General features: G+C 27.9%; 1 protein-coding gene across 1 annotated transcript; it reads right to left on the bottom strand.

Annotated features, from left to right (window-relative positions):
* Nucleotides 1–5,159: 5,159 nt before the first annotated feature.
* On the bottom strand, nucleotides 5,160–11,918 carry LOC113850693 (putative disease resistance protein RGA3). The gene is made up of 2 exons (XM_027481255.1): nucleotides 11,866–11,918; nucleotides 5,160–8,118 (listed from the first exon to the last, which is right to left on the bottom strand). The coding sequence occupies exons 1-2, from the start codon at nucleotides 11,916–11,918 to the stop codon at nucleotides 5,160–5,162; spliced, it is 3,012 nt and encodes a 1,003-aa protein (XP_027337056.1).
* Between the last annotated feature and the right edge of the window lie 1,627 nt (nucleotides 11,919–13,545).

Raw genomic sequence — 13,545 nt, 5'->3', positions numbered from 1 at the left:
TTAATTGGATACAACAAGTTTGTGATTATTTTATTACTAACTCTTAGAATGAGTAAAGCTGTTAAAAAATGCATCAAGTTGTTTTTAAAATGCTAAATCTATTAAAAAGTAAAAACATATAAAAACTGATCTAACAAAAGATGAAGAAAGAATCATATTTCTTATGTGGTGCAGTTTTATTTTTGTTTCCTATGGTTAAAACTGAACTAAATCAAGGCAATCCAAATTTATAATATATTTATATTATTAGAATTTAGGGAAGATAAAAATGTGTGTTGTAGAAGAAAATTTCATAACCTTAACCTTTGTTTGAGTTAAATTTTATGGTTATTTTTATTCATGAGTTTTTAGATGAGAAGAGGAGAGTTTATAAATCCTTCAATCTCAAGTTTATATTTTAGTTTCTCCAATTTAATTTTTTTTTTATTAACTCTTCTTTCTTCTCCTTTACCCATCAAACTTTTTCTTTCTTTTGCTCTAAGTTATTAAACAAAGTCTTAAATTATTTTCAATGGACTTTTGTTATAATTTAATACTAGGTTTGTGTCCAAAGTTTACAGCTTTGTAGCTGGACCTCTGCACTCAAGTCTAAGAGCAGTGAGTCTTTACAAATAATGTCCATAAAGTGAAGAAAATCACAGAAAAAGAAAATAAGAAGGTTGTACGCCAGTACGAAAGTATGACACTTGAGAATAATTTAACATTAATACAATGTCAACCATATGACGTACTTGAGAATCATTTAACTTATTTCTCAATATGTATTTTCATAGGACAAAGATGCCTTAACAACTCCACAATAATAAAGTGTGCAAAAAAGAAAGACTCAAAAAAAAAAAAAGTTTTTTCTTTTAATCAAAATAGTGCACCCGTAAAATGTTAACTTGTAAATTTATTAATAAAATAGTTAAGTTATATATAACATATACCACCCACCTTTAATTTTTTATGAGTTGTATTTAAAAAATACGGCTCTCTATATAAATATTTTTTAAAAATAATATAATAAGATCGTACAAAAGATATACAATTTTTATATTTATTTATTTATTTTAAAACATAATTGTATATCCTATATATGTCTTGTATTAAATTTTTTTATATAAAACAAAAGTCATCTGTGACATTCGACTTTTTTTAAAATAAATAATATAATAAGATTTGGTACGCTTGCTAAAAGTTAACATTCAGCAATAAACACTATTCGCATATGTATTCAGCAAAAGCACAAATATAATTTATTAATTCAATGGTTTGATATTATCTTTAATCTAATAATACACATATATAATAAAGCCGCAGGTGCTACCACATTTGTAAAATAAAAATATTTTTTATTAATTTTAAAAAATTGAAATACATATCTTATGAATTAATTTTTTAAAAACTAACTAATTATAAAATATACTAAAAAATATGTTGTATTTGTTTTATTTCGAGGAAGCATTCACACGTGATAAAGTCATCGTCAAGATTGGCAGCAGCCTCAATGCATTAAACAATGTTTGTAAAAATGTCTGGGACATGCGAGTCCGGCTCTTCAGATAATGTAAGGACAAAGAAAAACTAATATTTGAAGTAGCATTTACGCATAAAAAACACCCTATTGGTAGTTTAATTGGTACTCTGACGTGACTTCTAAAAAAAAAATAGTTTATAAGTTTACAAATATAATTTATTTTAATCTTCTTTTAATTCAAAATAACAATAGAAAGGTAAAATAAATTACTTTTATGTAAATAATTTGATAAACAAAAATTTACAAAATTGAATAATTCCCACTTACAATTCTATCACAATAGTTTTTATGACAAAATTTTGTAGTTCTTTTTATAACATAAATTTACATTGTAAGTAAATAATTGTTTAAATGAAATTAGATAAAATTAAAATACTAAATATAATTATAATAAAATTTTAAGTTTACTTATTAAAGATATAACTTTTGGAATAAAAAATTTTATATTTGAGCTTTGAATTATATGATAAGTAATTAGTTAAAATTTTCCCCTCAATTTATTCTTCCAAATCACAATATTAGATAAGACAAATTGTAGAGTAACTTATGTACTTACATGATCTTTTAAAGGAGATCTAGTTAAATATATAAAATATATAAGATAACATGAAACAAAAATAGTGACATGCATATTGTAAATTAATAAATAAAATAGATTTGACATGTATTTAGTGGAGAGGGAGCAACATATTACTATTAACAATATAAAATAAAAGGACTTGAATAGTAGCTTAAGGATGGTAATGGGTAAGGTATGGGTAGGTACTATAGTACTCATCTCCATATCTATATTTTAAAAAAATACTCGTACTCAGCCCCATGTCAGCATGAGTGATAATTTTCATTCTCATACTTATACCCGCTGGGTACCCGCATACCCATACCCGCCCTTATTACTCGTGCTTGTCTAAAAAAAATACTTATAAAAAAAAATATGCTTATATAATTTTATATAAGTAAAATAATAATATAAAAGTTTGATACGTAACTAAATAAAGTTCAAGCATAAATAGAAAATAAATATTTAAAGGTCACAAGTACTTAGTGTATCTTAATATATTAACTTTCTAAACTAAAATACTTAAAAATCATAAGTAAAATTTTACACATAATCTTTAAGATCTTGTAAAACAACCAACTCATAAACTTTAAAGTGTTGTACTATCACTCTCCAAAACCTAAAAAAAAACACTTAAAAACATTTTCAAGTTATGTGAGAAGTAATGAAAATAATTAGAGAAGAGCTACTTTCAGATTCTTTTGAAGGAGTTATTCATGTGTTCCATTTGTTATTACCTATATCAAAGTAAGAACTTAAATCAAAAACCTTATTTAACCCAAGTCAATATAATATCACATAATTTTAATTATTAAATTTCTAAACATTTTGTATGTGTCATAATAAATAATTTTTTTTAAAAAAAAGTCAATCTCATATCAACCATATAATAATTAAATTGTATTAGTCTAATTAAATAATATAAAATAAAAAATAAAATTTTTCTTAAAAATATGAAAAAAAATTATTTCTATGGTTGACTCTATTGATAAATATATTTTTATGTTAATCTTATAAAACAAATTTAATTAGATAGATTTTATATCTTTAAATATGTATTCTTTTATTTGAGTAACATAAATATTTATATTAAATTTTTAACCTTTTATTTTGTATAAAAAAAATTTAAAAACAAAAAATTATAAATTGAAGGACAATATTACTCAAAAATTCAAAATAGAAAATTTGTTCATTCAAAAAAATAAAATAATCATGGTCGATAAAAGAACTCTAGACTGAGTAAAAAATATAAGACATGAAATTACATAAAATAAATAGTAAAATATTTATCTTGATCAAAATTTTAGAAAAGCATCTACAAAAACTTTCTAAAAACTAAAAGTGAATTAGGTTCTTATTTTCTTAAATTCTTAGTTGTTCAATTGTAAGTAAAAAATTGTTCATACAAGATTATATGAAATTAGAACCTCAAAGATAATTAGAAATATCAATAATAATTATAATAGAATTTTAGACTTACTTGTTAAAAACTTAAATTTGCATGAAAATTATCGTACTTGATCTTTAAATTCTATTAAAAGTGATAGGTTAGATTTTTCTCTGTAAATCACGCTCTTAAAGTACAACTCTTGATAGGACAAGTTCTAGAGAAACTCATATGAGTACATAATTGTCAATAACTATTGAGAAAATCTAACCAAATATATAAAGTATTAATCCTAATTCCCTCCCATCATGAGCTTTTGGGTTAAAGCCTCCATCACATAAGTAACACAATTAATAATAATAATATATATATATATATATATATATATATATATATATATAAAATGCGGGTGTGGGACGGAGTGAGTACATAGGTACCCATACTTGTACCCATCTTCATTAAAATTTGTGAAATTTTCTCCATTCTTATACCTATACCCGTTTAGCAAGTAAATGCCTTACCCGTTAAGAATAAATTTTGTGGGTACTCATCAATACTTTACCCATTGTCATCCTTAGTAGAGCTTACACTTGACCAACAGTATTTACTCATGTTTTTGCTTTTCTTTTCATTCTCTTTAATACTATCTCATCAACAACACTTGTCACGACCTCTTTTTAGGAAGGATCTATGACATACTATCCAATTTTAATGCCTGTATAAATTTTAAATATTTAAAAAGAATCAAAATCTAACTCAAAACTATTAATGGAAATAAAAAATTCAATATCTCAATGGTAGAGTAAAACCTCCAAAGGCCATGTTAATAGATTTTTAAATATACACATATAAAAAGTTGCTCGACATAGAGCTCAAAATACAAACTTAAAAATTGAATAATTACATTTTAAGGCAAAGCTATAGTTAAGTAGTCTAGACTCACACTAAGACCTAAACTAACAAAATAAAGCTACAAATTTCAAAATCTTCAACATGGACCACTCCTCAGCCAAACTCTCCTGCATAGAGTGGACATGTCACTGTCACAGGTCAGGTACTACCGTACGATCATCACAGCATACAACCAACATATACATAATGCAAGAGTGAGCTAACGCAGTCAAATAGTTATAAAATACAAGGTATAACAATTATATATGTATAGCAAATCATAAAGTAACAAAACTTTCCTTAATCTAGCAAATCTTGAAGTGTTATTTTGCAAATGACAAAACATCTTATCATAAGTTTTAAATAATTGAGCTTCTAATACAATTTTTATAATTAGTTTTAAATTTTAAAAAATTATCTTTAAATTAATCTTTTTTAATATAAAAGAATATTATTATTAATAATTAAATATCCATTTATTAATATTTATAAAACTGATTAGATTATAAAATAATTTTTATTTAAAAATTTAATTTAATTTTAATATACCAGTACAATGCAAAAGAAATTAACTTGCATTAAATGTACGGTTAATATCAATTTGAACGCAAACTCCAATATTGTTTAACAGTTGAAAATAAATTTTATTAGAATGATTTCTATTTAACCTTAAAAATTCAAAATGAATTAAAAGTAATTTTATTAGTAAAGCAATAATTAATTTGTTGATTAACACGACCTTTACACTAAAACAAAACAAAAACTGTTTTTTACATTGTAAATAATTAATTTGTTTTTAAAAATTAAACGATAGAAACCAGTTGAGAAAAGAGTGCATCAGTACCTCTAGGATCACTATTCATGAAGGATAATCGGCGACGAACAGCACTTGTCTCTGTTCGGCATTCTTTAATTAAGAGGGAACAATTCACAACCTTAAAGATCACTAAGTTGGTAAGACGACTCATTCCTTCGGGCAGCGATGCCAATCTTGGGCAGCCTGAGATCAAGATCTGCACAAGCGATGAGAGGTTGCAAATCCAATCTGGCAAAGCCTTTAAATTTTCACACTTAAATATGCTGATTTTTAGCAGAGAAGGAAGGCAGTTGTTGTCGTCCTTAAACTCAGTTTCAAATTCCTCCAGTGTTTCAGATTTATACCATCCAATCTGAAGAGTCTCGAGAGAAGTCAGATTTTGCATCCAACCCTTTGGTAAATTCGTAGGATCAGAAATTGTCAAATGTTTGAGCATGGAAAGAGGAGCAGCGGAGGAAGATGAGTCAGCTGAACAAGTTGATGCTGTTGTGTTTAGTGTTGCTATTAATGGCTCCACACTGCATTCAGGCCAATGTAAAACCTTAACGTTCGGAAAAGTAGGCACGCAAGTCAACTCTGGACAGAAAGAGACAGTTAGTTGATAAAGATGAGGAAATGAAAGAGGTAAGGACAGATTATGTGAATCATTCATATCATCACCCCTCCTCCGCCATCCCCTAAGCTTAAAACAACAAAACACCATGAGGATCTCCAAAGAGGGGAAGGTTACTGCAAAATCATCTTCATAAAAATATATGTATTCCAATTCATAAAGACACTCTATCACAAGTGACTTCAGAGACGGGAGACGTTCCAACGGTGGGAGACAGCGGCAGTTCGTAAGCCCAACGAGAGAGATGTCAACAACATTTGTGAGGAGAGAAAGCCAATTTGGGAAGAGCACGCCCGGATACCTGTTCACATTCAATTGCTTAAGATTATGGTGGGGCCGAAGGTTTTCTAGTAATTGTAAGCTGTCACTGTTCCAAATGAAACGAGGCATAGAACAATCGATATCAGACCAATTTAGAGTCAAGGATTGAAGGAATTTTTTCTCTTGTAAATTTACATGCTGTGATTCCAGAACCACGTCTCTCACACGATTGAGATGATTAATTCTTAATTCTCCTCTTAGGTTTACGTCTTTCAATTCATTTAGTGTCCCACACTTTGTTTCTTGGCTATCTCCCACAACAAAGTTTGGTAAGATCTGCAGCGAGCACAATTTTCCCAACCCAACTGCCATCCCACTCAAGGAGTCATCATCATCAGCAATGTGAAGACATCTTAAATGCTTCAAGTTTTCAATTGAATCAAACAATCTGCAAAAAGAAGAAGACGACATCTTCAAGACGCGCAAGTATTTGAAGTTTGCAACTGGCAATTCCTCCTTATTGTTGTAAGACCACAAAATCAACGTTCGCAGCCTGCTCTTATACAATGAATTCAATAAATGAATGGCCCCATCAGATTCCAAAGACACGTGCATGGGACTGCCTTCAACTTTTTCCGCCTTACTATCCAAGTAACAGCAATCATTGCCAGCAACAAGCATTGCAAGATCATGCATTAAATCATGCATTTTGAAACTAATGATCTCACCATGTTCATCACTCTTTGCATCTTGAAAAAATGACTTCATCAAGAAAATATTTACAAATTGGTTCCCGTGCTGTTTTTCAGTTGAACAATATTTAAGGTAACCCTGTGCCATCCATAACTGGATCAACTCATTCTTTGGAATTTCTGAATCCTTGGGATATAAAGAGCAATAAGCAAAACATTGTCTCATTTCTGGCGACAAGTTGTAGTAACTGAGTTTTAGAATTGGCATAATACTATCTTGCTCTATACATAATTCCCATAAGTCACCACATAAAACATCTTCCCATTTACTTTCCGCAGTTTGTTCTCGTAACAGGTCTCCCAGCATTTTAACTGCCAGTGGAACCCCTTTACATCTTTTTGCTATTTCTTTCCCCATTGATTCTAAATTTTGATTCACTCCTTTGGAATCATCCCCAAATGCAATGTTCTTCAACAACCTCCAAGATTCTTCATCAGTCAAAGCTTTCAAAGGATAGAAAGTGTCAACGGTCATTGCCTTTGCTACATTTTCACTTCGAGTTGTCACTAAAATCTTGCTATCTTGACGGCCACACATCAAGTAAGTTCTCAATTCAGCCCATTTTATAGGATTCTCATTCCAAATGTCATCCAGGACCAACAAATATTTTTTGCCACTTAAATTTTTGCGAAGCTCTTCTTGCAAGTTGTCTAATGATGATCCTTCTGCTATGTGGCGACCAGTAACTGATTGCAATATTTTCTTCACAATAGTTTTCACATCAAAGTTATCAGATACACACACCCACATTCGCTTGTCAAAAGATTTCTGCACTGCCAAGTCATTGTACACCAGCTGAGCAAGAGCTGTCTTTCCTAAACCACCAAGGCCAGAAATGGCAATCACATAAACTTTTTGGTTATCGTGATGTGGTCTCAACAGACTAATAATCTCCTTTTTACTGTCATCTCTTCCAATGATATCTGATTCTAACGCAAAAGACCATGTTTCCCTCCATTCACTGTTAGTTTGCTTAACCATCACAGATAGTGAGCTTAAATTCAAATCCTTCATTTCTTTTACTAGACCATTAAAACTTTCTCGTACGTTTTTAATTACCTTGTTTACTTCTTTTCCTTCTGCTGCACTCAATTTGTCTCTCCTAAACTCGATAGCAAGGTCATCTAAGAAGTCGTCTGCCTGATGAATTACTTTTTTGAACCTTCTGATCCAAACTCGCACACCATCGTCTCGATCTTGTTTATTGTCGGCATCAAGGAGCTTATCGTTGATGGATTCAATAGTGTTCTTAAGCTCTTCTAACTCTTCCATCACACCAAACTCTTGTCCAAATTCAAGAAAATCGGGCGAAGCTAACCTGTGAATAAGATTTGATGCAGAATGACGAAGGCAATGTGTAAATATATTATACAACTATTATGTATTAATAGCGTGGTATTTTTATATAGATTGATAATATATTTTTTTTTATAGTTTTTTACTTTTTATAGTTATTTTTCATAAATATTTTTCTCTAAATCATATTATTATTAGGTGATATTTTTTATATTAAATTATTGTTAGAACATTTAAATTCTACATGTTAATATAGATAAGCGTAAAGTAATTTTTCATACATAATTTATTATAATAAAATACTTATATAAAATTACTTTTAAAATTTTGAATTTACGATCAAAGAAGATAAACTCTAAACTTGAACTTTTTGTAAAGGTAATTTTTAAGAGATTCTAATATCCTAGTTATCTTTATTGAAAGTTTTTAAAGGATAACTTATCAGAAGGCTAAATGATGATTTCTTCAAGTTTTATGACAGTTGATTTTTTGTTTTTCTAAATGGGATGGTTAATAATAGATGATGAAAACTGGCTACACAAATGGCCATAACTCCCTCAATAATTTCGTTGTTTAGACTAACTTGCTATCTCTGTCAATTGGACGTCAACACCAGAACATGCACTTTCAGAATACGATGATTCTTGATAGAGTGTTCTTGTTTGGTGACACGATAATTCTTCACAAAGTGTTCTTGTTTGGTGACAGCGCGCAAGTGTTAATACTGGGCACTACATTTACATGCTCTTAACTCTGGTATTTCAAGGTTTTGTCACGATGAACCCTTATTTTTAGGAGAATGAACTTGTTGGATAGAGATACAGAGAGTACGAAAATGGTGAACCAGTTATAGATTTTTGTGTCATTCTGATGAAAGTGTGATGATCTTTTAATCAACCCTTTGTGGAAACGGTTCACATGTGAGACATAATAGTGGCTGAAAAGGAACGGTTGAGTTTTGAGTTTTGTGAAACTCTAGAGGTTTTCATATCTTCAAACACAATTGTGACATATTCATGGCCAAGAATTTGTTTAAAGCAATTTTGGTTTCATTCATTAATAATGAAGCATTACAATGATAGTGTTGTCACTATTGTTATATGTGTCATAGACTCTTTTTAGTTACCCGTTATGTAATCTTAGTGATTGAATTAAAAATACTTCAAATCAACGGTGAAGAAGCCATATAAGCTTTTGAAAAACTAACCTTTAAAGATTTCCAACAAAGATAAGGAAGATATTAGAATCACTCCTTTTAAGAGTAATTCATAATTTTTTTTCGTTCAATGTTTTGTAATTTAAAATATTCTAATTCTTGCATATTAAATATGTGAGGATAAATATAGTTTAAAAAATAGGTTCTCAATTTAGTATTCATTTTATCACCTAACAATAAATTTATAAATTTAAAGAAATTTAACTATATAAAATAATTATAGAAAAAGATAGTTTAAAACGAAAAAAATAGGTTGGTAAATTAAAAATATCATTAATAGAAATATAATGATATTAATTGTTAAAAATTTAATTAAAAAATTAAAATTAAAAAATTTAATTAAAAACTTTAAAATTACAAGGATTTAATTAAAATGTAAAGAAAACTATAAAGACTAAGGGTATGCTTATTTTTAATTTTTAAAGGAGTTTTCTCTTTTTAAAAACTAAAAATGTATGTATTTTTAATTTTTAAAAAGAAAAAACTCTTTTAAAAATTGGAAACAAACATACTCTAACAAATTAATATATCTTTTTATATTTAATTAATTTGTTTGGAAAACTTTGTCAAATTATACATTAAATTATTTTTTACTATCATGATTAATTTGTGATAGTAATTAATTAATATAATCAATATTTTTAAAAAATAAATAAGTAATTTCATTCAGTCCAATATTTATTTTGATTAATTTATTAAAATATTAGAGTCATAATTGATGTAAAAACAATAAGAAAACAATTCTTGGGAATAAAGAAAAGATTAAATTAATTTTTTTTGTTATCAAAAAATGCATATACTGCACTACTCTTTCTTCTATTTTCAAATCATACATTCCTTCCCTAAAAAATTAAAATGCATCACAGTTTAATCCATTTTAAGTTTTTTTTTTTGTTACAACTTAGTTAAATACTTATTTGAAATGTTCTTACTAAAATAAATTTTTAAATAAAATTTACACTTCCTTTTTGTTAATTTTTTAAAAGCTGAATGAACTCAATGTATTTTTTTATAAAATAGTAAACACTTGTTATAAAAGTTTTAAAATGTTATCTTGGGAGCAAAAAAATGAAACAAGATTTTATAAAAAAAAAAAAATTCACATTTAATGAAAACGTACAAAATATAAATGAGTTATATTAATATATTTGTTAAGAAACTGTGGGACATCTTTAACACACCCCTCACGATTAGGACTAGACATCTAGTACATAAAATATGCAGGAGAGGTTCAAGACTTTACACCTAATGTGTGAAATTTGTAGAATTAAACATTTGTATCTAACCTAATATTCAAACTAAATAGGCTTTAATACCATGTTAAGAAATTATGGTTTAACTCATCCTTAAATACTAGCTCATAAGAGGACTATCCTAACTATTGACTCTATTACTAACTAACATGAGACATCTTAACAATATTCAAAGAAAAAGTAAAGTGTAAAAACAAATTTAAAAATTAAGGCATTTAAATGAAAATTAGACTATAGGAATTAAAAATAAAATAAAATTAGAACGTACAAGTGTTAACAATGCTTTACAAAATCCTTAAAATGATAATGATGCGATACATTTTAATTTTTATGAGAGGAGGTTATTTTATTTAAAATAGAATAGAGTGTAATATAATATAATTTTAAGATAGCAGATTATAATATACTCTTGATAAAATGATTGTCGTACTTTAACGTGATATTATCTATACTAATAAAATAACTTTTAACTAATATATTAATAGAAAAAAGATAACATATTTTTATTAGAATTTTAAATATTATATTTTTTAATTTAAGATCTGATTTTGTTGGAGACAAAAAGAATGATTTAAAGATTTTAGATGATCTATTGTTGTTTTACTTATTAAGCGATTGCTTTTCTTATCTTATCTTTTTTTCTTTTTGCTAAAAATTAATATAATTATGATTTGCTTCGATTTCAGTTAAAATATAATTCAGCAGAAAAGTGGAAATTACAAAATAATCAATCGGTAAACAAACTTTAAATACTAATTATTTTAAAATACAAAAGGTCAGAAACTTAGCTTGAGAAAAAATTAAAAAGTGAATGGTTAAAACTCAAAACAAATGACAAATGAAAACTGCCAAAAAAGAAAGGTAAGTTTTTTGTAATATAATAAGACTTACTTTTATTTTTTTTTTATTTTTGTCTTTTAACAGTTAAAAGATACAAACACTGTAAAACAATACCACAAAATAAACTTCATATGCCAAACATTAGATAAATTTAAAGACACACGTAAAACTGTGTTAAAAACAATTAGAAGTTAAGAGAAATCTAAAATAAACGGAAATTAGAAAAATTAAATTAAATACAAAGTAAACTGGAAATTAAACAATTTTTATGAAAGAATAAAAAAAAAAGGCATGATTAACAGTGTCTTTGGTACTAAGTTTACGAGTTAGCAAACACATTTAATCTTAACACAACTCAGAGTAACCTATGAGTTTCTGGACGTACGTACGAAGCCTTCGAACAACAATCGAAATATACGATAAATTGTGTTAAAATTTAAGAAAATATGGGGAAGCTAACCTGTGAATGAGGTTTGAAGCAACAGCAAATGGAACTGACTCAAACTTAGCCATCATTGAAAAAGAACGATGAAGAAGGGTTGATATTGATATTCAAAGAGAGGAATGCAATTAATGTGTATAATCAGCGAGGAAAGGAGCACAAATCCATATATGAAATGAATGATGTACCAATCTCATCCACACGTTCCACATCCTTAGCTGGCCATGTTTAAAGGCTCAACAGACACTTGTGGAGACTAAAAACAAGGAATGCATGATAAAAACAGCGCGTTTGAATTAAAAGAGCCTAAAAATATCCGATTGAAAGAGTAAAAGTATGATGTTTGCTATCGCAAAATAAATATTAGATAAGTACATTTCCATCATACTACTTCGTAGTTTCATTTTATAATAAAATTTAATCAAAAATTATAGTTGTATCATATAATTATTAAATATGATGTGTTATGCTGCACAGATTTTGTAAGAATTATGGATAAATTGTAAAATTTCAAAGAGATATGTGAGTTACAATATGAAAGTTATGAAAGTCTAAGATGATTGAAAGTTATAAGAAAGTCCTATATCACTTAGGCCAGCCCCGGATAAAAGTTAAGAGGAATAAGTCGGTGGGAGCGTCAGGAAAAGTAAACCTGACAAATCCTGTATAGGAACGAGCTCGATCCTGATAAGCAGACTATTACCCAAGAGTCTTATGGCCAAGAACTCCTAGGGGACCAAGGATAGGAATATATATGAGAATTAAGCACATTATTATGTGATTAAGAGTATTTTAATTAATAGTAGTTCATTTCTATGTTGCTTTCAATTATAACTTTAAGTATTATTATGTCACATGTATAATTCATGTTGAGTCTTTTGACTATTTATTTAATTACTTATATATGTGTTTCATAATCCTTATGATCTTGTGTATTACAAATGCTAGACATAAAATTTACTTTACACCTCAGACCATTTTTTCAATAATCACAATTGAAAGATTTCCTTATTGGTTTAGCAACCCTTTATTTAAAAAAAAAAAATGAAGTAACTGAGAATGAAAGCGATGTCAACATAGAAGTACACAACTCTACTAAGAATTTTAGAAATTCTCACCTTACTTAGTTTCTGTTTCATTCTCAGATCTACATGATAGACGCAACAATAATGATCTATATTGAGTTCTCGGATGTGCAGTGGGTCACAATAGTAATTGTAGGACACTAACCTTAGTTCTAAATTGTCCAGTGAGGACTTGTGTGAATACCAATTTTTGTATTTCCGGAATGGCTTCCAAATTTTTTTTAATTTATAAAAATAAAATAAAATTATTTTACAGAAAAATAGAAAATTTTGAAAAAAGAGATTTGGTCCCAGAAACGGAAATCCTGCATCAAGCAGGCTTACACCCAGCTCCCAAACTAAAGTCCATACATAAGAAAGGGAAAGCTTTAGAATTTTGTCTCCATGTTAAATCCTAAAAATGACCAATATAAATACAAAAGCAAGAGATGTGGTGAAAAAAACTTTTCGAAAAGAAAAAAAAGCAAAGCAAAAATTTTCAGAGAGGAGTGTGAAGTTTTTTGAAAAGAAAGCAAACAATTTTTTGGAGAAGAAACAAAGTTTCAGAGAAAGAAAAATATTTCAAGAGGTAGCAACAAGTTTGTTTTCAAAAAAAGAGAGAAACATTTTGAAG

This window comes from Abrus precatorius, unplaced genomic scaffold, assembly GCF_003935025.1.
Source record: "Abrus precatorius isolate BTA unplaced genomic scaffold, Abrus_2018 Scaffold9, whole genome shotgun sequence".
In the NCBI taxonomy this organism is placed as follows: Eukaryota; Viridiplantae; Streptophyta; class Magnoliopsida; order Fabales; family Fabaceae; genus Abrus; species Abrus precatorius.
Note: the sequence above shows the minus strand (reverse complement) of the source record. Positions and strands in the feature narration are given on the sequence as shown.